Source organism: Indicator indicator, chromosome 5, assembly GCF_027791375.1.
Source record: "Indicator indicator isolate 239-I01 chromosome 5, UM_Iind_1.1, whole genome shotgun sequence".
NCBI classification, from domain to species: Eukaryota; Metazoa; Chordata; class Aves; order Piciformes; family Indicatoridae; genus Indicator; species Indicator indicator.
The window spans coordinates 27,721,544-27,745,903 of record NC_072014.1 but is presented as its reverse complement, the minus strand read 5'-3'; the positions used below and the strand labels follow the sequence as shown (position 1 = coordinate 27,745,903).

At 38.0% G+C, this 24,360-nt stretch overlaps 1 protein-coding gene across 1 annotated transcript in view; it reads left to right on the top strand.

Annotated features, from left to right (window-relative positions):
• Positions 1–23,949, top strand: part of GYPC (glycophorin C (Gerbich blood group)) — a 29,077-nt gene extending 5,128 nt beyond the window's left edge. The window contains exons 2-3 of the mRNA XM_054380848.1: positions 20,633–20,683; positions 23,163–23,949. Coding sequence (XP_054236823.1) covers positions 20,633–20,683; positions 23,163–23,359 — 248 coding nt within the window. The 3' untranslated portion in view covers positions 23,360–23,949. The remainder of the gene's footprint in view (positions 1–20,632; positions 20,684–23,162) is intronic.
• Positions 23,950–24,360: the final 411 nt, after the last annotated feature.

The window sequence follows — 24,360 nt, the reverse complement described above, 5'->3', positions numbered from 1 at the left end:
AGGCATTTATAGCAGTGAGGAGGTGGGAGTTAGTATTAGTTCCAGTAGATCCACTGGGGCAAGAGTTCTCTGCTTCCCACTCTTAATTTTGTAAGGCATTCTTAGAAAGAAGTAGTAGCTCAGAAGTCGTTTAGCAACTGGCCTATTTGTTTCCCACAGAAAACTTTTAAACATGACATCTGGCTCTAGTAGGGTCTTTGTTTACTTTTTTTTCTTTCTTCACATCCAAGTTGTAATAGGAAACTCATGAAAAATTGAGAGAACACAGAGATGCACAGTGACAAGAATACGTGAACATAGGGCAAGTATTTGGACAGCAGACAGACTATGTTCTACTTACTTCTGAAAGACTTACATTCCTAAGTCAAATGAATTTTGCAGTGTTACACCAGTAATGAGCTGATGAAAAATTCATCAGCTGCTAAGCATTCTGAAAAACTACTTGGTGAATGAAGAAAAGTGGCACTTGGAGAAACCAGGTTTGGTTTGCCAACAATTTATGACTGCGAATGGAGAAAGGACTGTCTTCTCCGGATAATTTATTTGTAACCCATAACTCAACTGCATCAAGTAATGATACTGAACATTATAACAACAGACATAATTTGTAGCTGAAATAAGACCTGTGCTCCTCTGTTTCTCCAAGAGTCAGCATGATCTAATTCACACCAGATTCCTATCACTTCAACATTAGCAAATCATATTCACTCTCTGTGCTATGTTACTCCGTTATTTCAGATCTACCTTGCGTGTGTAGTTTCACCAATGAGACATCTGGCTAAGTGATTTTCCTCTTAATTAATCTTCTCATCTGCAAAGGAGGCAAATTTCTCATATCTTCTTCTATTCTGACATATGGTTCACCACAGGGTTCTTCCTGATGAAGCAGAAAACTTCACTTAAAATCTCAATGGGTTAAACTTACTCTGCTGCATTGAAGTTTTAAAGTGGATTGTATGGTTTTTGCTTGTGGGTGGTTGTTGGTTTTTTTACTTTCCCTCTCCCTTTCTTTTTCATCTTAGGGAAAAAAAAAAAAGTAAATTTAGCTATTTCATGAGGGTTTACCTCTTTCTTCTTCAGATAAGCCCTGAAACGGAGTTAAGCTTTTTATCAGTAAGTTGCAGGGGGCCTTTTGAACACACCCTGAGACAGCTCCATGTTATCATGAGTGATAAATGCCTATTTTACTAGGGACTGCGTGTTTAAAATATCCAGTTTTATGAGGCAGTTGACATTATGAAGAGCATGTGTGGCAAGGTCACAGCAATGCAGAATCAGGCATCAAGTCTTTTACATATGTTTAGGAATTTTGATTTGCAAGCAGACTATTAACATCAAACCTAGAAAATAGATTTGAAAACTTTATACATGTGCATCTATACACACACAGTGTGTATGTATATATAATATACTCTATAGCTGTATGCATACATATGTACAGATGTACATATATATGCACATCATCCTTTTCCCTTCTTGCATGGCTTTTTGATAGTCAGACTTCTGGGTATGAAGAGTTTTATTTTCCTGACCACATCTCTATTCACAGATGAATATCCAGAAGCTCGTGTTTCCCTTTCTATTTGATAGACACTTTCAAAAGTAGCAGAAAAAAATTGACTAGATTTTTGAAGGCTTAGAAGAGGTTTAAACTGAGTAAAAAGGAAGCAAGCAATAGATTTGTATATATGAAGCTGGAAACCATTACAGAATATCCACTCATTATAGTAAAAGTTCAGTGGAATGGCCAGATGCCAGATTCAAGTGTCTTTCTGCTGACTGTACACAATGGTATAGACATCGAATCATTTCATGTTTTGAATTTAAGCGTCTATAGTATTTGCCTCAAACCATCTTGGAGACTCTTACAGAATCCATGTCCACGTAAGCAAAGATCTAGAGAAAAGCAATGATAATGACTCAAGAAACAAATAGATTATTGGACAAATTCTTTAAAAGGGGAGAATCCAGATAACGAAAAGTTAAGTCGGTTCTTCAGGCAGGGAATGGTGCAAGTTTAAACCTCAAACAGGCAGAAGATTTGGCCAGGTTTGTGTTCCTCCACTACCTCATCTGTGCTGGGAGAATTTGGTAGTTGCATCTTCAGGATAATTTTCTAGGAAAACCAATAATTTTAGCCTATTAATGCTGAAATAAAAGTAATTCTTCAAAGGAGAACTGCCCCTCTTTGGAAACAGAATACTTACTCAAGAACCAATTCAATCATATTATGTAATTCTGTGTTCACTTCAAAGAGTCGTGGGAAAATGAATTTATACTGAAATAGCTTTCACTCCGAGTTGATGTGATCCTTTTGTGTAGGTAAATTTGTTCTCTGTACACAAGAAACATAAGGTTGCTTTCTTTGAAAAAAAAACATTCTTACTAAGACAAAAGTAAGATGTCTCTCATCTGTTAACTTTATGTTTCAGAAATTTCAGTTACATAATAAGAAATGAAAAAACAGCTCTTGACAACCACCTTTAGCTAAACCAAATAATCCTAAGAGAATCACTTAACCACAGGTGATTAAATAATTACATGTATGAATGAGTAGAAGAAAAAAACATGTTTCTAGTGGATTGTGAAGAGTTACCATATAAATATAATCATCACATGTATATTTCAAAAAATTCTGAAGTATGTTTAAAATTACACTCTGGATTTTTATCTACTGTTTGTGTCTTCTGGAATCTGTATGGGTATATTGTTGAATTCTGCTTTCAAGGTTTTCTGAGCACGTATTAGAGTTACAAATCTACAAGTTTATCATAAAGTTACATTTTTAGTAGAGTCTGTTATTTCCTGAGGCTTAAAATAACCAGGATTCATGAGCTAGCAGAGGCTGTTCTTTCAACTGCCATGAGCAAAGGCCCTGTGCAATCCAATACAGAGAGCAGAAAGTTAAATTCCTGGGGTATCTGTGATTCAAGGATGCTCCCAAAGAGAGAACCAATCTCTAGCATTACCTGTCTCTCACACCTGCCCTCTCAAGCTGTCTAGTTCAGATATCTTCTACACCTCCTAATTCTTCCTGTCAGTCCCTTTCTCAGGTGAGACCTTTACATTTCCCTGGAAGTAAATGCTTATATCTCAGCATAGGAGAGATACACAGATCCTAGTTGTTAAATGCCATTTCCTCCCTCCTTTAAAGAATATTCCGCAGTCCTGACAATGGGAAGGAAGAAAATCACAGGCAAGGAAGACATAAATCTCATGACATTCTCTGGGCTGAGGCCTTGTTTCCTTTGGGAGTCACTCCCTCTTCCGTCTCCCTCCTTCTTCTCTTCTCCATTGGTTTCTCTTTGCTCTCTCATCTTCACAACTTACTGTGAAACAGATCTTTCCTGTCCTCACATAAGACAGGAGACAACCTAGGACACATTTTTTACATCCTGGATCACACACCAGGAGAGTTTGTTATTGTCTGCCTCTCTTGAATTGCCATAATTACGTCAGTGGACTTCAATTTTTGGACTCTGATGCATAGAATTCCATTTCTCCTCTAACTGACCTCATTGGGGCATTTTTAGTTTAAAGAATCCTATACTGCTAGTTATTAAGAACAATTAAAGACTTGATGGAAACAGAGAGATATGCACAGAATCAGGCTGCATCTCTACAGAACACCCTGCACAGGGTGTTCAGGAGAGCAGACCAGGAAAGAAAATTGCTGAGAGCCATGCTTCCATTTCAGCTTCCCCTTTGCTTTGGGAAAAGGGGAAGTTATTTTCTTGCTCTCTTTTAAAACCACTCAGAGTTCTCTGCACTCTCACTTACCTATTACTCATTCTATCCCTGGTCCTCTCATGAAGATTGAATAGCTTCTGCTAACATCAGCACAGCCAAGAACAACAGCACCAGATCAGGGAGGAAGAGGAAGCTTTGTAGGTCCCACCTGTGCAGGCTGCCCCTACCTAATGGAAAGGGAATCATTCTTCTATTCTGGTGATTGCTTTTGGCACCTTTTGGTCTTCCACTAAGAGGTGTCTTCTCCTCCATACTTAGAGTTCATGCAGTGGTTAGTGGCAAGACTCTTGATTGCTCTTTAAAAGATGAAAAACCACTTTCTGTCTCACCTTTTGTAGAGTTGGATGGATCTGGTCCCTCCAAATACCTCTCCTGTGCTGCTTGCCTCACCCTATCTCCCCAGTTTATGCTTCCTCTTTCTCAAGTTAACCATCCCATGCCCTTACCCGAGAACCTAGCTCTCATTTGTACTTGCTTGCTGTGCAGGAGACAATTGCACTTTACATAAAGCCTAAGCCATTAGCAGAAAGGCGGTAATGCACGATGACTTCATGTTACGAGAGAAGGAAAAGGTGGTGTTGTGTAACACCAGAAAGAACCCAGTTTGCTCATAGCCTGGGTTAACCACATTTTTACTCTCTTTCTGATTCTCCAGTCAGTGTGTCCTTCCTACTCATAATCAATAGCAAGCCATTACCATCTTTTCAATAGCATCCTTCCCACTCCTTCTTAACAAAACACAGCCTTCTCTATTGCATAAATGTATCCATTTTACTTTATTTAGTCTTTAAATTTCACAGGACAGAAACATCTCTCCTTCCATCTTCTTTCCAAACAAAAATCACCAAACAACTGTTTTCCACTTCAGTACTTAGGGCACTGACCACATCTCTCTTCCCAAGTTACTTCATCAAGCTGCTTATTCTGGCCAGAGATTTAGGCCTCCTGAATCATAAAGATAAAATGCAAAAAAGAACCTTAGGTGTGACATCAACTGGCAAAGCATAACAAGTTGTAAGGACTGTCGGGTTTTCTCCTTGAAAATATTTTTCTCTTAAATATATTTATTTGTATTCTCTGAGATAGTCTCTAGACTGTGGAGATCAAAGGGAGCTGGAAATCCAGTGAAGTTTTTAAGTGCATTGAAGGTAGCCTGCTTCAAAGCCACATGCCTGAACATTTAAGAGCCATGGAAGAAATGAAGTAGCAGGTGCCAATACATGTAAACATAGTTGTTCTAATCTTCATACTTTTCAACTTGTCAAAGTCTAACTTTATGACACAATGTTGGAGAAAAAGTAAAAATAAAGGATGCAACATGCACACACGGGAGAATGTAAACCCCAAGGGCACCAGTCAGCTTTGGGTTTTTTCTTTCAGCCATATTTCTGATCTGTGAAGTCATTTACAGCAACAAAGATGTGGATTTACCAGACTTAGGTGGAACCTGGCAAATCTGAGACTGGAGTGAGTGCTTCCTGGGAGATTTGAATAGAGAAGTGTAGTTCTATTCTTTACAAAAATTTTGCAAAGGTAAAGAGTATAAAATGTCATCCACTACAGACTAGTGGCATTTCATAAATGGTTGTGTATTGTGAATAGATATAGCTGGTCGCTGATGTTCCTCTCTTAGCAACGGAAGCCCTGTTGAAATATTTTCAGGGCATTTCAAAGAGTCAAAGAGAGACAAAATTAGACTCTTTTTCTTCTCATTACATAATTACAAGACTTGTCCACCAGATCTACCTCTTTCCTACCATAACTTTTGATGCATTTTTTTCTGGTCAGTTCTAGCTGCAAACAGAATGCTTCATCACCTGGGGTCCTGGCATGTACACAAATAATTGACCATTTCTTTTTCCTTCATGGTTCTGCAGAGCTTCTCAGGAAATGCCTTACTCTGTGCAAGTTATGATTGCATTGCCAAAGTCAGTGGTGTTGAGATACTTGTCCTCTGGAACTTGAGATTGCTTATATTGATTTCATTTCCTGATTTCATATCTTCACTTTTTAATATTATTCTGCTTCAAATGCATTGATTTAGCTCATGGCAGCCTCATCTACTATCACCACAGATGTTAATGAGGGTGAAGTAACTGGAGCTCTTGTAGGAACTACTATTGAAGGCAAGGGGTACTGGGGAGCAAAGATAAACTGATCCTGTATGTTCCCAAAGAAGAGTAATTCTTGCTGATTCAAGGCTCTTGCACATGAAAAAAAATATTTCTATGGCTCCTGAGCTCATTCTCTCTGTGGATTAATGATCCATAAGGGACTCCTTGTACTCCTCCCACTTTCAGCAGGCAGGAATGTGAGTGAGGAGATAAATGGTTTTGCATTTCTCTGAACTTTGCTGTTGCTCCTCAGTAAAAGATTTCCCCTTCTGGAATCCATTAAAATCTGTGAATCTCAGACAAAGATTCTTCTTCCTCCTCCCACATTCTGTGTGAGATGCTTAATCTCTGCATCCTGCATTTGTGAGCTGGAAGCAGAGTATAAGCCAAGCCCTTCACTTGAGGTACTTTCTCTGATTTTCTTTGCTTGTAATGGATGAAACCTTTCAGTTCAACAGCATCTGACTTGTGTCAGAAGGTTCATAAATGACTGGAGTAACAATGGGGTGACAGAGACAGATTAAACTGTTTAAAATGTGTCATTGCTAAATAAGTGAGGATCAGCTGTAAGCATAGGGGAAGAAAGCGAGAGGAGGTACAATCACATGACATGGTTTTTAAGATAAAATGCAGCCTGGACTTTTACCCCCTGCTCCTTTCCATGACTTGTATTTCCTTTAAGGAAAAGGTCATGCCTTTTCTCTGGGGCTGCTATAAGCTTTCCCCAAGCAGGAAACATATCCTATGTCCTGTTTTCTCCAGAGGCTGGTGGTGGAGCAGATGAGAGCATGACTTCCACATCACTGCTTCCCTTTTGATGTTTTTAAGTGACCTAAGTACTGAATCAATGGGTAAATCTTCCTCCCTTTCAGACATGGTGCAGCCTAGCCCCAGGACCTTGAAGAGTCTGGCAGCTGCTGAAGGTAGCCAAAGTGAGAAATAGAAGCTATTCCCTTTGGAGGTCTGAGTGCCTACTTTTGTTAGATATGAAATTGCAACAGTCATTGGAAGGCGGAGGAGCACATGCTCTGTAATTAAAAATTGTGTCTGTGATCCATTCCAGAGGACAAGGGTGTATTTTCCTCACTGAATGAGGAAAAGAGGCTTGAAACTGGAACATCTAGCACATGCTGGTTTCCACCTAAGTGGTCCCCTTTAAAGCTCACACCTCAGAAAAGGCTCTCAAATTCTAAGAGATTAACCCTCCCCAATCATGTGCTGCTGCCTGCAGCACACAGCAAGTCTAGGACTTGTAGGCAGCTGAGGGAATTCTGCAGGGGAGATATTGATAACTCTGGATGTCCAATTTTGCAATTGATTTTGTTGGCCACTATTTGGCACAATAATGTAACAGCTTGCTCACTATAGGCACAAACATCCCTATCCCTTAAAGAGTACTTCTCCTTCACACAGAACATTGTCCTGTGTGAGGGGGGGATGTAGCAAGAAATGTAAATCCGGTTCCTTGACAGGTGCAAAGCCAAGGCATGCCAGCTGTGGCCGATGGCTGTATCGTCTCTCAGGGAACACATACCTGTCTTTCCCATTCCCCATCCTTGCTGGGTTATTTCTAGCCTGTCTTCCAGCTAATGGGATTTGATATGGATTTTTCCTGTCCACTGTTTCACTGCCATTGAACAACGTTGTGGCATTACCAGAGCTGTCTATGTGTTTCCCTTGGCCCTCACATTTTCCTTTGGCTGTTAGGTTACATAAGTATGGAGAAAAGGTAACTTTCCCAGGAATACTACCACTTCTTCCCAACTATTACAGTATCATTGACAAGTGATTGCCAAAGGAGGTTTCATTCTGATAGTGCTGGGTGTTCTTGCCTTAAGAACAGGAGTTAAGCACTTTTTCAGCTCTGACATGAAAGGGCTGTAGAGAGCATGGAGCTGGTGTTTCATCTTGCCCATAGGAGCCTGTATCAGATGCCTAATGGAGAGTTAAAGCACAGGGCAAACACCTAAGGTATGGAAAATTCTCGAGCCAGAGTGAGAACTTCAGTGTTTAAAAGGATTGCATTAGGATATAAAAGCTTTTGCATTTACTGGTTTCACATATGAAATACTTTAGCCTCCTGCTCACATTCAGGCTCAGCTCTTGGCAGGACTAAATCTTACCTCCCCCTCTTCTTGAATGATCTCTTTTAACATGTAGTTGAAGGAATTCAGCCTTGGAAGCTCACCATTACTGAAGGCACAACTCATGGCAGGGAGCAAGGCACTCCTGTGTCTTGCTCTCCCAGCAACTAGTGCCTCCAGGAGCCAGGAAGAAATGCATGTAGCCATGGCTTTATCCTCTAACAGCCAGCTGAGCAGCAGGACCTGGATCCAGCAATGATAAAGGCTGTTGCCTGAAGCTGTCCATGCTGCTGACATGCCTAGCCCCATGTCTAGGAATGCAAACAGGACAGGGAAATTCTCTGCCTCTCCTTCCTTCCTTATTCAGGAAAACTCCTGTTTGTCAGGCAAAAAAGTTCAGCAGAAGGCTTTAAGGAAGTACAGGCAGACTGCTATGTACATGTCTTCTTTATAAAGCATGTGTGTGTCCTAGTGAACACCTCTTGCTGACTCTTTCCTAAAGGGTCTCCCAAGAGCAAAGAAGCTAGAAAAACAAGCTTTAGAGCTTCTCTGTGTGTGGCAGGGGCATGAGAAAAGGCTACCACGTATTATGGAGTTAGCTTAGTGGATTTAGAAACACGGGTCATGTGGAAGGTGAAATTAAGTTTGGCAAACAGGCCCTGTAAAACTGTGGGCTGTTTTGTCCACTTCTTTCAGTTTTCTATCCCATCCAAGAAAAGCTAAAAGGAAATGGGCTTTACTCCTCTCTGATATGTAACAGATACATACTTCTGTGCAGGCCTTTCCCTGACATGAAGTACAGCACAGCTCTCCCTGAAATAAACTGCAGTTCACACATATCTCAGGGAGGAACTTGGCTCTTGAACAAAGTTTCATGAGAGTCTGCTCTGGCTGAACTCTACTTATGACTTCATATTTTCCAGGGCTGTGCTAGTGCAGTTGGTTCATTCTTCTTCTTCTTTTTTTTTTTTTTTTTTTGTTTTTTTTTTTTTTGTTTTTTTTTTGTTTTTTTTGTTTTTCATTCTCTTTATAGTAATAGTTGTTTCAGTGGGATAACTTGACCTTATGATACTGTTCCAAAGCAGACTTCTCTGGAGGTTCAGGTATTTTATGAAAAGGCTTGGAGAAATATACAGGCTCCCTCATAATTACTCAAGAAGGCAGATTTTTACAGCCTGTTAAGCAGCACAAGCTGGTGAATTAAACTGGGAAGCTGGAGAATAGACAAAGGCTATGTATGATGACCTTGACTATGAATCCTTGGTTCTGTATGTTTGGAGTATTCATAAAAATAGAGGTTTTAACTTTCACTTTTGCCCCAAATGACCAGTTGGAATGTGTGGGAGGTCTGCCACCAGCTCCAAAGGGAGAAGAAGCAGTTTAACAGAAAGTGCTTTTGCAAATCCACTCTTGTATGTATACCACTTGGATTTCACTCTGCATGTTGGAACAGTGCCCTTATTTGATGCAAGTGTAAATGGGACAGCAGTGACTGCTGCTGCTCAGTTGTGGTGTTACTGCCTCTGATTCAGCTGTAGAAGAGCAACAGCCCTCCAGGCAGGAAGAGAAGTACAGAATAACAGCTCTGCCCTAAGATCTCTATTTTGACAGCTGAGACAGGGTTCTTGCTTCTTAATCCATTCACATGTATTCTTACAAAGGGGATGCCAAACCCAACTTTTTCTATGGCCTTCTAGATCTACTGTATTTCAAAGGAGTTGCTTGGCTGTGAAAATTGGAGTTTTCTGTTCTGTTTAGAGCAATCCGGCAAGGAAATCACCAGCTTTATCCAGCTGTTTTTCTTGTTATGCTTCTCTTTTCAAGGACTTGTTTTTTCTGAGTATAGATTTATAATGTACTTCACCCACCCAAAAGAGCATTCCTGGCTTTTGCCCTCTGTCTACATCTAGCAAACCCCTCCTTGTTAAAAGATCAATGGACGGTTAGACCACATGGTGACTTGGATCAGTTTGCCTGTAAGTAAATAGTCTCCACCTCTTTACTTTTAGCAGGCTGGTTTTCTGCTGGATCAGCTGGAAAGGAAGAGGGTTAGGAACAAGCATGCCCTTTTCTTTTGGAATGTAGCAGCCAGCTCAAATCACAACAATCCACACTCAGCTTTCCTGCATGTATATTTCATGCATTTAGGAAAGGAAAAGCCCAAAGGCTTTAAAGTATGTCAAAAATACATTGATCAGAAAAGTGCCATCACAACTATTTGTTGCTATTGAAATGTACTAGACTGTATGTCTTTGCTTAATGACACACATTAATCCTTCATTGAAATTGCTAGGGCTGTCCAAGCCAAATCTGTCTTTAAAGGATTAAAATATATTCCAAACATAAAAATGTTGTATACTGACCATACATGGAGCTTTTTTTTTTCCTTTGCTATTTAAACCACTAAAAGCATCGTCTTGGAGGCTTTGAAATGATCACACAAACATGACACTTTTTAAATTAGTGAACAAAATATTAGTATTATCCAAGTACCCTCAGCTACTTCAGTTTCCAGTCCAGTTTCCTAATTAAGTGAGTCTTATGTGTTCCTGCTATCTGTCTGCTTTATCATCTGTTCTTCCATCTGTCACTTACCATCAAGAACTTTGGGATCCACTGACCAGTTCCAGCCAGATTTGAAAGGGAAGCAAAAGTCCCAGAAATTAGTATTATTGTTATTCATCAAGTTGTATGAAAGTCAACATTTTTCTACAGAGATCTATTCAAGTGAGTAGTAACCCAAAAAGCACTCCTAATAAAGGAGACTAAACTAAATTGATTGCTTTCCTAATTAGGAATGTAAGTAACATCAAATTTTCTCACAATAAGATTGCTTCCAAAAACACAACTGACTGCATCTGAATAGACAAAAGCAGAGTGAACAACACTACTTAAGCACCTGTAGGAGAGATCTGGCCCTTTTCCTTTTCCTTTTCCTCTTCGTTTTTAACAATTCTTGCACAATCTCTCTAGAATTGTTCAGATGAATGGTGGATGGTAAAGAATTTTGTTAAAATTGTTCCACTCAATTCAGGCAGCTTGGAGTGATACGTAAATTCTTTTCAGATAATAAAACAGACTTTGTCTTTTTAAATTGAGCAGGTGTGCAAAAGAACTCTGCATATTCATTGCAGAAACCTTGGAAAAGGAGAAATGTTTTTGCCCTGAGCTATTATTTGCCTTGCAAGTTCCTAAGGCATTTCAATATGTTTTATTTTCTTTGTTTAATATGCTCAATATTTAAAGCATTTGGAAGATTGTTTCCACTACAGATATCTCCCTTAAAATAATATTAACCTCATCAGTGCTCCAGGAAAGATCTCTGTGTCCCTGAAGAGCATATGCTAAACATCCTGACATTTCCACTTGCAATGCTTAGTAGACAATGCCTTAGGCAAGCTCTGGTATATGAGCTGGATGTATCTGAATACAATTTGTATTAATAAGGTAGGGGTTGGAGCACAGAGAGCTCCTGTTTCCAAAAATTGTCTCCTGTTGACAACTTAGCTGCAAAATATTGGTGATGGGAATGAGATATAAAAGAAGAAATCTGCCCATGTTGGGAAAATGATTTTACTTTTCTAATGGTAATAGCCTGGTACTACATCCTTTGACTTGTCTAGATAGTATCTTTGTGCAAAACTACAGACTTTCTCTAAGTTCCAGGTAATTTCTAGATGACATCACCTGTAATTTGGTCATATGACCTGTAATTTAAGCACAAGGTCAAGATTTTTCATCTCAAAATGAGAAGCAGACATTTGTCAGCCTCAATAAACTAATGGTCATATTTCTTTCCTTGCATGGCAGTGTTCGTTAAAACGAGTTTTCTGCCAGCAACAGAACCAGTGAAACACTCTTGCATTTGGATTTATGTCTCTGCTCCTTAAATCACACCCCCAACATACACTTGCTCCCTCCCACAGCAGCTCCCCATGAGTGGTGGTAGCACCTTGCTGTAGCTTCTCTGGACCTGTATGCTTGATGGCTGGAAAACACTTGGTGGCTAGAGAACTGCAGGCTGCTAAACAGAGCTTAAAATTCCTGAGTCCTTTCCACATTTGCTTCACTGCTTGACTGCTGTTGTCTCTTATATCTCTAGCCTACAGTTTTCATCAAAATGGAGGCAAAGTGCTTGTGTTTACCTGCTCATCCTTTAAAAACAGTTGAAGCTGAATAATGGATTCCAAACTTTTAAAAGTTACAAGGACAGTCAGGCACACAGCAGGAAGAGAGAAAAACAATGGTAATATGCTACCAAGTATATTCTAATGGAAATATTTCAGATGTTAAACAATTCAGTCTGTCTTAGTTAGGCAGACAAATCTGAACTAGCGTTTGTCTTGCACAGTGCTATATCCATAAAAAGTGTATGTCTCAAATGTAAACTAAGACCTGATCTTAAAAAGTTATAAGGGTCATAAAATCAAGCACAGCAACGTCAAGAAACACAGAGATCCTCTCATGACACAGTCAAAAAAACCTGGGGGTCAGGACTGAGGCTGGCAGATGTGTTAGATACAAATTAAAAGCATGTCTTTGTAAATGATTGTGAGCAGTTTAACAGTCAAATTGTCTTACTGCATCCTATAACGATTTACGTAAGAGGTTGGGAAGGAATTATCATATTGTCCAAGACCTCTTAGCCTCTGACTTTCCGCTGAAGGGTTCTGGCTCGAATTTTTATGCTTGTGCTTCTAACATGCAAAGTTTAGGTCAAGGGGGTGTGCTTCTTTCATGCACTGTTTCTCAAGAATTACAACTATCTGTTACAGGTTTTCAGATAAACTTTCATTATGTCCACAGTCAGTTCCTTTGACTGCCTACAATCATTTGCAACATTTGCAATGGTTAATCAGTTAAGCCAGTGACTCCTTTCCATCCAGCATTGATCTCAATGACTGAAGGAATGACTGTTTCGTTCCCATTTTGATTCATGAAAAAAATTACTAGAGCTTGAAATTGTTGACTTTGGGGGAAAGTAAAGCAGAAATCATTTGACAGATTCACTGCATATTTAGTGTTTCATTCAAAACCTTCCCAATTAAAAAAAAACCTTAAAAGGAGTATTCTGTTTTGATGAAACAAGGGCAGGGGGAAGAGAAAACATCCTGATCATGGGTTGTACCTTATGGACTTTTTCATACCTCATTTATCACTCCTTTAATGAAGCAATACCAGGTCAATTTATATTCCACAGCAAGATATTGTAGGTTCAGAATGTGAGCCAACTTTGACAGTTGTGGAGGAAAAATGTTAATGGTGACCTGGTTATATTAAAATATTTCTATGCAAAAGAAAGGAACATTCTGCACTGATATGACTATAAGCATGAGGCAGGCAAACCAGGATACAACTTGCAAGTTGCCACATGCAGCAGTTTTTGAAAAAGTTTAGACCTTCTTCGAGGCCTATTCATTTCATGGACCCTTCATATGATAGGACAGTGTTGGCTCTTCAGATATCAAGCAGCTTTCCCATAGGAGCATTTTAATGTTGTAGATATTTTTAGTCTGCATTATTTACCTTACATTTGAAGTACAGTCCATTTACCTACGCAAAAGATTATGTGGTTGTTTTATGTTACTGTTATTGTCCCTATAATAATTTAGTATATAAATGGAAGCCAGATATTTCTGTCTCTTTTCCAGATTGACAGATGAGAAAATGTTTCTTAATTTTGAAAGAACAGCTTTGATGTGTTTCATTATCTAATGGGAGATGCTGATGGCTTCTTCAGAAGACAATGTCAAATTGATGGGTTCAGGCTGATGACATTTTAGGATAAGAGATGCCAGTTCTGGCAGGGCACTGCATGCTTACTGGCAAATATTAAACAGGTAATGACTTTCCTTTCTTTCCTTCTTTCTTTCTTTCTTTCTTTCTTTCTTTCTTTCTTTCTTTCTTTCTTTCTTTCTTTCTTTCTTTCTTTCTTTCTTTCTTTCTTTCTTTCTTTCTTTCTTTCTTTCTTTCTTTCTTTCTTTCTTTCCTTCTTTCTTTCTTTCCTTCTTTCCTCCTTTCTTTCTTTCTTTCTTTCTTTCTTTCTTTCTTTCTTTCTTTCTTTCTTTCTTTCTTTCTTTCTTTCTTTCTTTCTTTCTTTCTTTCTTTCTTTCTTTCTTTCTTTCTTTCTTTCTTTTTCTTTCTTTCACTCTTTCTTTCTTCCTTCTCTTTCTTTCTTTCTTCCTTCTCTTTCTTTCTTTCTTTCTTTCTTTCTTTCTTTCTTTCTTTCTTTCTTTCTTTCTTTCTTTCTTTCTTTCTTTCTTTTTCTTTCTTTCTTTCTTTCTTTCCTTCCTTCTTTCTCTTTCTTTCTTTCTTTCTTTCTTTCTTTCTTTCTTTCTTTCTTTCTTTCTTTCTTTCTTTCTTTCTTTCTTTCTTTATTTCTTTCTTTCTTTTTCTTTCTTTCACTCTTTCTTTCTTCTTTCTTTCTTTCTTTCTTTCTTTCGTTCTTTCCTCCTTTCTTTCTTTCTTTTTTCTTTCTTTCTTTCTTGCTTTCTTTCTTGCTTTCTTTCTTTCCTTCTTTCTTTCTTTTTCTTTCGTTCTTTCCTCCTTTCTTTTCTTTTCTTTCTTTCTTTCTTTCTTTCTTTCTTTCTTTCTTTCTTTCTTTCTTTCTTTCTTTCTATCTTTCTTTCTTTCTTTCTTTCTTTCTTTCCTTCTTTCTCTTTCTTTCTTTCTTTCTTTCTTTCTTTCTTTCTTTCTTTCTTTCTTTCTTTCTTTCTTTCTTTCTTTCTTTCTTTCTTTCTTTCTTTCTTTCTTTCTTTCTTTCTTTCTTTCTTTCTTTCTTTCTCTCCTTTCTTTCTTTCTTTCCTTCTCTCCTTTCTTTCTTTCTTTCCATCCAGAAAGGCCTCAGTGCAGTGTGTCTGATATCATAACACAGACCAGAGAGCAGATTGAACAATTAACATATTTTTCACATGAAGTTTTAAGAAGTTGATTCAACTAATTTCTACACATGCAGCTGCAGTGAAGCAGTTCTAACTATAACTTGTAAATTAAATTGGTGTGCTAAGGTTAATAGATTAATGATTTTCTCATGAATGCACTGTGTGGGCAAGGAGCAAACATAAACCAAAGGGCAAGGAGGACATACCACAGTTGCATAAACAATGGAGATGTTAAGACTTCATTAGTTCCTGTATACTAAATGTGTGGTAAGGAAAATCTTGCCTTAGTGGTGATAATAGGGACATATGAAGACCTGCTTTTACAGTCAAGAGGAATAATGACTACAGAAGAACACACAAAGAACAAAAAGAGACCCTGGGAAAGGAATAGTTATAATAAATACATTTTTATACACATAATATTAAAAAATAGAACTTTGCAAAAGCTTCCTTGTAGACTTTCTGATTTCCTCAATACTTTCAGAAGTATATGTTTTACTGAACCAAATCAAATCCTTTACTATTATCTTCAGTGGAAACAATTAGATCAGGAATGAGTGAGTGTTTTGGAAATCTCACCTAAGTTCTCTACATAAAAATACAACCTTCCTTTAAATTTACAACTTAAAAAAAATGGCAAAACTACTATGGTTTATTGGGATTGGTTAGTTGATGCAACAAAAAAAAGAGAGACAACCATATTTCATTAGTCTCCACTTACATTTAAAGGTCTCTTTCAATTTTTTTATTTTCTGAAAGAACAATCAAAAGAGAGGCAAAATCCTTCTTTGAATTCCATTTATATCTAGCCTGAATCCTGAACTAGGTGTTGTTCTGTTTTAACATCTCCCTTGTTTACTGGAAGTGCACAGATAGATAGCACTAGTATTTAAGTAAACCCATAAACATTTTATAGTTGACTTCTAAAGAAACACTTCTGTCTACAGACTGCTTGCACACCACTTAATCCTGCAACATCACAATCAATATTTGGGGTGGTTCTGCAAAGCACATCCATGGAAATACCAAGCAAAGGTTGGGTTGCTCCTCACCTGGAAAAGTCCCAGAAGCAGCAATGTTTTACATAAGGTGATCAGGTGAGCTGATTGAAGATTGAATTTTACAGTACATTTCCTAGTCTGCACACCTAGGAGAGCTCTAAGAAGGAAATGATTGCCATAAGGATCCCAGCTCATTATTCACTGGAACTGAATGGATTTCAAGCATTTCTTATGTAATGAACAGGCACATCAAGAGGGGAAATGGGTTGACCAAGAAAGCAAGGCTTTGTCTGAGATTGTAACCTTAAGCAGGCAGCAGTGAAGCATCATGATAAGACATGGCTAAGGCTGCTAAGAATAAAAAGCATAAGCTTGTGGGTAGAAAAATCCTGAAACGCAGGAGCAGTGCTGCTTGACTGGTGTAGAGTCTCTTTGAAAACTGTGTTGTAAAAGCTCCTTATCACACACAGATATCTGCATACTCACCACTTCAAAAAAGCAGTATCACCCACAGTTGCAAGGAAATCATGAGAATGTGCGCTGTACTTTTATTTCTATATTCATTCATATCAAATATTCCATGTGGGGATCACTTTGAAAGTACAATTACCCTTTCATGCCTTTTTCATGTATAAATCCATAACTATCAAACATGTAGATACCCAAATCGATAACTACAGTGCTGAGTGGCAAACCAGTAAGGGTGAAAGTAGCAGATTTTTTTCTGGAAACTCCTTGAGGAGGCAAACATAATGCCTGAAAAATTAGAAAGCTTGAACCTCTCTGTAAGTTTATCTCATGTGTCACTGACAGTATCCACAGAAGCACATTAAGGTATTGTTTTCTGCAAATACAAGTATCTAAAATTTGTGGTTTCTGTGCTGAATGGGAGATAGAAGTTTGGAAACAAATATGTCCCTTCCCACCACCATGTAAGTTGAGAGGCTGGTCAGTTTGGATGTCTTAGCATGGTTATGCTTCTAAAGCAGCTCACTGATAAGCCTTGCATCCTCATCAGTAGTCTCATGATACTTTGCGTTTTCTTTAGAGACCTGTTTCCCAGTGTCACAAAATCCTGCCAGTAATAATCCAGTTTTCCTGGATATTTTAGAGAAGGGCTGGAAAGTAACCCCTAAATGAAGCTCACATATGAAAGAAAGGGCAAATAAAGTGAATTTTGGATTATTTTAAAGCTGGCATCATAATTTTTGAGCAGAAAGTGACTTACAGCTTTTAGTGGTTTAGATTTGCATTATAAAGACAAAAAATATATTACAAATACCAGGAGAAGTGCATATTAAAACAAGGAATGTGCTAAACATCAAACAAAGATTTTTGCTGCTGGACCTGCCTCCTTGAAAGAAGTTCACCTTAGCCAAAACAAAATGAGATCTACTTAAACAAAACAAACAAAAACCCAAACCAAACAAACAAAAAAAATTCAAAATTAATTAAATTTTTATTGGAAAAGAAATCACACCTGAAAGAAATGGCTTAACAAATTTATTGATAAATTTAGTAGGAAAAACTCACTACTGGCTACACGAAAGTTAGTCGTACTGACTTCTCACCTGTGGAGCACAAAACCAAAGTTCTGCTTGCAATATTTAAGTCAAGAATATTCCTGGGGTTTTCAGAGTCTGTCTCCTCCTCAGTATTATTTGACTGATGAGATTGAGACAAGTAGCAATTGTGGTTCTATTCCTTATTTGTAAGTTTCTGGGCAGAATTGGAATTTGATGAATTTCAGGTCATGGCACAAAGACATTTCTTTCCCTTCATTTGTGCTTTTAGAAACGTGTTCCAACAACAGACAATTTGATTTGTGTGTTCTATTCTTGATCTAGACAACTCATTCTGACGGCCAGAGCTTTTCTGAAAAACAAGTTTTCCCACAATCTTTTGATTTCTGTGTGTCATGGTAACCACTGGCACTAAATAACAACACTGTCTAAACTCTTTTGCAACCAGACTGTAGCTATGGACAAGGGCCAATATAACAGTAAGAGGAAGTGTTTCAAGGGTGATTTAGCAGCAGATAACACAAAAGATGTCCTTAAAACAAAGGAAAACAACCAAGCCAGGTGCAATAACAGTTACTGAAACACAGACCTCCGAGTGTTCGGCTTGTGAAGAACATAATAAGAAACCTTACAGCCATTGCTCAGCTGAAAATCCTTCCAGCATGTTGCTGCCTCAGAAAGTGAGGATTCAGTCCTACAGTCATGCAATGTATTTCTCTCGTAGACTGAGCTGAAGTTTAGAGAGGCTCTGCTGAGGTTACCGGCCAAGCACGGATTCCTGTCTGGATAGTGCCTGTTGTCAAATCCTGCTCTGGGAAGGCATCTTCATTTCATGGGCACATGCCTTGCATTTTCCTCATTCATATTTCATGAAGGATGATACTGCTTGAATCTTTTATGACACCAATACCTTCTCTCCCTGCCTAGCAATATTGTGATATTGCTATAAATCACATATCTATTTTTGGACAAAGTGAAATTTCAGGTACTGTGAGATGAGGATAGAGGGTCCCTCTCTCTCCTCTATCATTGTTGCTCCAGAACTGATCTGGGGAGCAAACCTGGAATATTTCTGGTCATTGGTTGTATATGCAGTGTCTTGGAACTCCAGATGATGGAACCAAAGGCCATCTGGGAGGACAGCAAATTCAAAAGTCAAAACACAAAGCAGAAGTTAGAAATCCATGCTCGCAGTAAAATGGGAATCGTGGTGAGTGAAAATACATCATTATCTTAACTGGTTCCTGAATGGCACAAAATCGTCAGCTCAACAGATCAGTGTTGGCTACACAATAGCTCAAGATGGATCCAGTATTCTTATGAGAACTTAGAAAATGCAGTGTGGAAATGAAAACTTTTCTGCAAAGTGATGATACTGTAATCCATTATCAAAAAGCACTGTGGTGGCAAGCACTAGAGATAAGGCACCTGCTTGTTGTCTTAATCTGAGAGGCACCTGGGAATGACGGGAAAGAGCACAGAGTTACTCACATACCTTCTTATAATTAAACAGATAATGATTTGATCTGGAATTAATGTTTGGAAGCAAGCTGTGTGGCTAGGGAAGTACTTTAGAATTCACACCTTCCAGTATTTGATTGCTCTGGAGGAGTCTGCTTTTTCAACATGCAGCATATATTTGGTGTATAAAGAAATACAGAACAGTTTGACCTTGAAGCAGTTAATCTCTTCTGAGGCACATGGGTTTTGAATGGACATAGATATAATTAGAGATTTCAAATTACACAAGGTGTGCTCAATCTTTCCATCAGTATATAGCTGTTAAGAAAATGTGGGAGGTGTCTCACGGTCAGGAAGGTACTCCTACTTTCTAGAAAAATCATCTCCCCTGTTTGGGAAGAGGGAGATCCTTTGAGTCTCAACTTCCTTCAGGTTGATGCAATTTGATATAAGAGATTAGACACAAGTAAGAAGAAAGCTGCTTACAGTGCTTTATCCTTGCATAATATATGACAGCTTTAGCATAAGTAGAGATCATTATGAGCTGTAGTGGCACTGTTGAACTTATAAAATAACTTGGAATTAATATTTTTGCCTTTTCAAGAATACTTCTCTATCCACTGTATTTACCAAAGGGGAAAAAAAAAAGACCCTCACATGAAGATATGTGCCTTGTTTGGAAACCGATATAATTTAGAATTGTATAAATAGTACAATTATAGACAAAGAGAGAAGTGTGCTGTCATAAACCTAGAACAGAAAAAACTCAAGAGTTCATCACCTTCTCAGACATCCACATAATTCAGGACTAAGGAAGCTAATAACAACTGTGTGATACAAGGAGCAGAAATCAAGAACAAAATTTTACCCTGATCAACTAAAGGGAAGCTAGAGAAGAAAAGCATGTGCATATGAATTAACTTTCACTTAAGGTCTGTGTCAAATAGTAAGGAGAGAAAAATCCTCATTCTGATTTAGGATTTTTTTCCCTTTCTCCTTTAAAACACTTTGGCTATTCATTAATTGGTTTTGGATATTCTTAGTAAGCGCTATATCAAAATATAGTTCAGATTCTAAATTATTCTTCAGCAGGTTACAATTTTTTCATAGAATTTCTTCTTTAAAAGACGTGGTCAGGTAGTTCTCTTTTGCATTTAAATTGTGAAGTTATCTGGTTTTATAAATTATAATCCAGTAAAATATGTAATTTGGTTTATCAGTACCAAATTCAGGCTTAGTCTAAGTAGGGATTGTGTTTTATACCACACACATAATAGGCTTGCCTTGAATTCAAATATAAATTTAAAAGAAAACAAATGCTGAGATTAAATGCAGGATGTTACAGATAAATAAATACTAATAGCAATCAATAGATCTAGATTATTTTGCATCAAATCAAAATCCAGACCATAAAATGGAGCTGAAATTAGGCAAAATAAATAGGCAGTAATATTTTTTCCCTAAAACTACCTTTCTGAGAGTAATCACAGTACCTAAATGCTCTTAATTTAATCATTCACTGGAGGATGTTACAGGTAAGTGCTCATAACAAACAGTTGGTGTTTCCCTGAGGGCCATGTTAGTTTGCATAATGTGCTAGCTATTTATTTTCCAGTACTATGGTGACAGAAAACTGTTACAGTACAGCTAAGTCTAATGAGAAGTTTCATAAATGTCTTTCACTAACAAGAGATCCTGTTTAAGTTTTCAGTTGCAGAGGTTAAAATAATACAGCATCAACTGTACAGTCACTGCTGTTACATGTGATCCAATTCCTTCTTCTTTAATTAACTTCTCTTTGTTCTAATCTATTTATAGATGGAGACATTGAGAGCCCCACAGCTGGAGCAGATGTGGCTGTTATTGGAGGTATGTAGCAGACTGTACAAAGCAGCACCATCAAAATTAAAACAGCGGGATGGTTGATTTCTTGCATTTTGCAAAACCCCTACTTTGCTGACAAGACAACAGGAGCAACACAATTAGATTTAATTAGGCTAGTGGGAAATCTGCTCCCAGAGGGACTATTGGCAAGATAATGAGATGAGATAATGAGCATAAATCATATAGTGAGCAGTACCACCCTAATTCATTTCTTGTTTTAGAGCAAAATACCTAACAGTCCAGTAGCAAAGTTAATCTCTGATATTCTTCGTTATTCACTGGGCCAGGGCTGTCATTTAATATGGAAATATTGTAGTACCTTTGATTTAAGCCATGCTGGCTCATACCAGCTGACCTTTAACTTTTACAGAATATACCATAGTGCATTTCTTGGTGTTCCATTAAAGTTCTCTCATGCATTTAAACTAAATGCAGTTGTCAGGATAAATGAACAAAGTTATGTTCATGGAGAGAACCTGTCTTTTTATTTTTATTGTGTTTGTTCATTTCCATGCTAAGGCACTAATTTCAGTCATTCACAAGGGGGTACCCCAATCATTAGTGCAAACTGGTGAGGTCCTGCTATATTTCCCTCAGGTCCCATCTCATGTAACTTTAATTTCAGCTTTCTATGAACAGCTAACAGGTAAATTGATTTGTACTTTGTCCCTTAGGCTTATTAATATTGTGCTACATCCAAAGCCTATTAGAGCCTCTTGTGTCAAGGGATACCAGCAAGGTCCTAAAAATTGATGAAGCCTCCACTGCAACTATGATATTATTGTAAACTTAAAGTTCCCTTAAAGGCAATTTTATTTCTGATAGCAGTAACTTCACTTTCCAGGCCAGGTGCCATAAAATCTGTGGCATAACACTGCAGACATATTTTTTATGACAGAGTTATTATTTTTATTTACCCTGCTAATATTCTGTCCATTCCCAATAAGGTATCCCTAATCACTTTAATGATGCTGATAAATCTAAAGCTTTGGAGATATTCACTCTTGCCATGTATCTTGAACACAGGAGACAGAAGAAAGATACTGTCTACATAACCTTCATTGTCTCTGCACAATAGTAGACACTTCCAGCTAGCAATTAATCTGATCTAGAAATTCACTTCTGGAAGAGCAATCACACAGTCCCCCACTGCACACACGCTTCCACTGACAGTTGAGGAAGCCCAGTGAGGCTAACTCTGATGGAGCCTCCTGAACTGTAGAGGACTACAGTGAGTCACATGAATCCCTACCTACTGCCTCCTCAGAGCAGTTTCACACCCCACATATGTGATTTTCCTAGGAATGTCCTGCTCTGATGCATTTTATTATGAATTTCTCTAATGTTTGATTTACTCCTGGAGATATGTGAATAAGCAATCAGCTTGGTACATAATCACAGCTAAAATGTTTATAAGCACATCTCACTTCTATGTAGAAAGTGTGTTTCATTTTTAAAATAAAAATCATGTAATCTGAATAAACTTCAAAATAATTCATTTATTTTCAGGATTCTTAAATGAACAATTTGATCTGGGAGGAAAAGGATACAGCTTGTAATTTTTCAACAACGGATGTGCCTCTCTTTTATGGACTTCTCACAGTAGAAATGAAAAAAAAAAAAAAAAACAAACAAAAAGGGTTCTGTGAAGCAAGGACTCACAGTGTTCTCTGTACAATTAGAATTTGCTTTCCTTCACCAGTAGTGCTACCAATTCATCATGCCTGTGGAAGTCTTCCTATTCCTATGTACATACAGGTTACCTGTTGAAATTTTTATCCAGTCAACCAATTGCTAGTAATTAGCCTTAATCCAGGAGACAGGAAAGATACAGCCAGAATCCCTTTCTCATCCCATGTGTCGCTTCCACATTCATTACAATCAGACTTTCTTAATTAGAGCACAGCATGAAATGGTTGCTTGCAAACACAGAGCAGTAGTGCAGTCACATGGCTCTTGCTATTTGTTGAATGTCTTCTAAGAAATCCTGAGTGCCCTGTACTTCTCCTGGAACTGAGTACACTTGTGGAGGCAGGGTCAGCTTGCCTGCAAACTCCCCTGGATATTTGTTACCGGAAGGATGAAAAAAGGCTAATGGTTCTCCTTTACCTTCTCTTATTTCTCTTTATTTTGTAACGAACTTTCAGCTCCGATGACCTCAGCCAAATCAAGCTATTGATTTGAAAGAAAACTAGTGAGAATCTGACCTACATCCTGCAGTTTCTTTTGTTTGCTTGGTTGGGTTTTGTTGGTTTTGTTGTTGTTGTTTGTTGTTGGGGTTTTTTTTTGTGGTGGTGGTGGGTTTTTTTGTCAGTGTCAAACTGTTCTGATTCTGGCCACTGCAACGTGGAATATTTTATGATACATGGGCTTTTCCCTATGAATTTAGGTTGTAATGTCTGGCTGTGAGATACTGCTCACGTTTTATTACTGGCAATATATTTAATGTGTTTCTTTCCTCTAGGTGTGATTGCTGCAGTGGTGTTTGTCCTCATTTGCCTGCTGGTGGTGATGGTCCGGTACATGTACAGGCACAAGGGCACCTATCACACCAACGAGGCAAAAGGAACCGAGTTTGCCGAAAGCGCAGATGCCGCTTTGAAAAATGACCCTGCTCTCCAGGAAGCAGTGGATGAGAGCAAAAAGGAATATTTCATTTGAGAAGCAAGGATTTCCATGGAGACTTTACCAAGGCAGTGAATCAGAAATGCTACATCATCAGAAGTGCTAAGCCATGGATAATATGAGGATACAGGCAAGCAGCCCGATTGAAAAATATCTCTTACTTTTTTTTTGTCACTGAGTTGTTTCATTTCCTCTGCTAGTGAAGAACTAAATGCCAGATACTTGCCTGTTGATTTTATTAGCAACACAGCTGGTCACAGATGAAATCAATATCAGATAAGAAGAAACAAAATCTCAGTACGAGTGATACACCAAAACTAGATAAAGATAGCAAATGTCAGGCCTTGACATTTGGTGAAAATAGCAGATGCCAGTGGAAAACATCCTCTTAGAGTTAATGATGCATCATATGCTGATATGATACAGAACTGACTGAAATTGAATTTCAAATGGTCACAGAACAAACATTAAACTAGATAAAGCTGATGTAGCTGGAGCAAAAATAGCTTTGTAGCCCAGATATCCTCCCCCCCTTTTAAATGTGTAATTTTATTGCACAAGAGAGTTAGTTTTGTTTGTTTGGGGATTTTGACTGGGTTTTTTTTTTATTTTATATGTATAAAAATTAAAGATATTTCAAGAAAATGAAACTTTTGGAAAACACAGAAAATGTAAGAATGAGGATTAACTTTTAACTTGATCTGCATGGCAGCTTGAGAAGTGCAAAATGTTGGAATTTACAATGTAGTATATAATAGTCAGTAGACTTACAAATATGATTCCAATTAGTTGCTGGATTCCCTGCATACATGCATAAATAGATATTGAAAGGTAAAGCATCTAGGTTTGAGGAGGCCTTAGAAACAATGGAGCTCAGCTAGATTTTTTTTCATGTAAGATATTTTTACCTGAGTATTTATTTATTTATTTTGCATTGGAAAATTCTCTTGTGTGCCTGTCAGCAGGATTTTGAATTTTTGCAGGGAGAGGAATTCTGTTCTGGTGTAGATACTGATAAATTATATACAAATGCAATT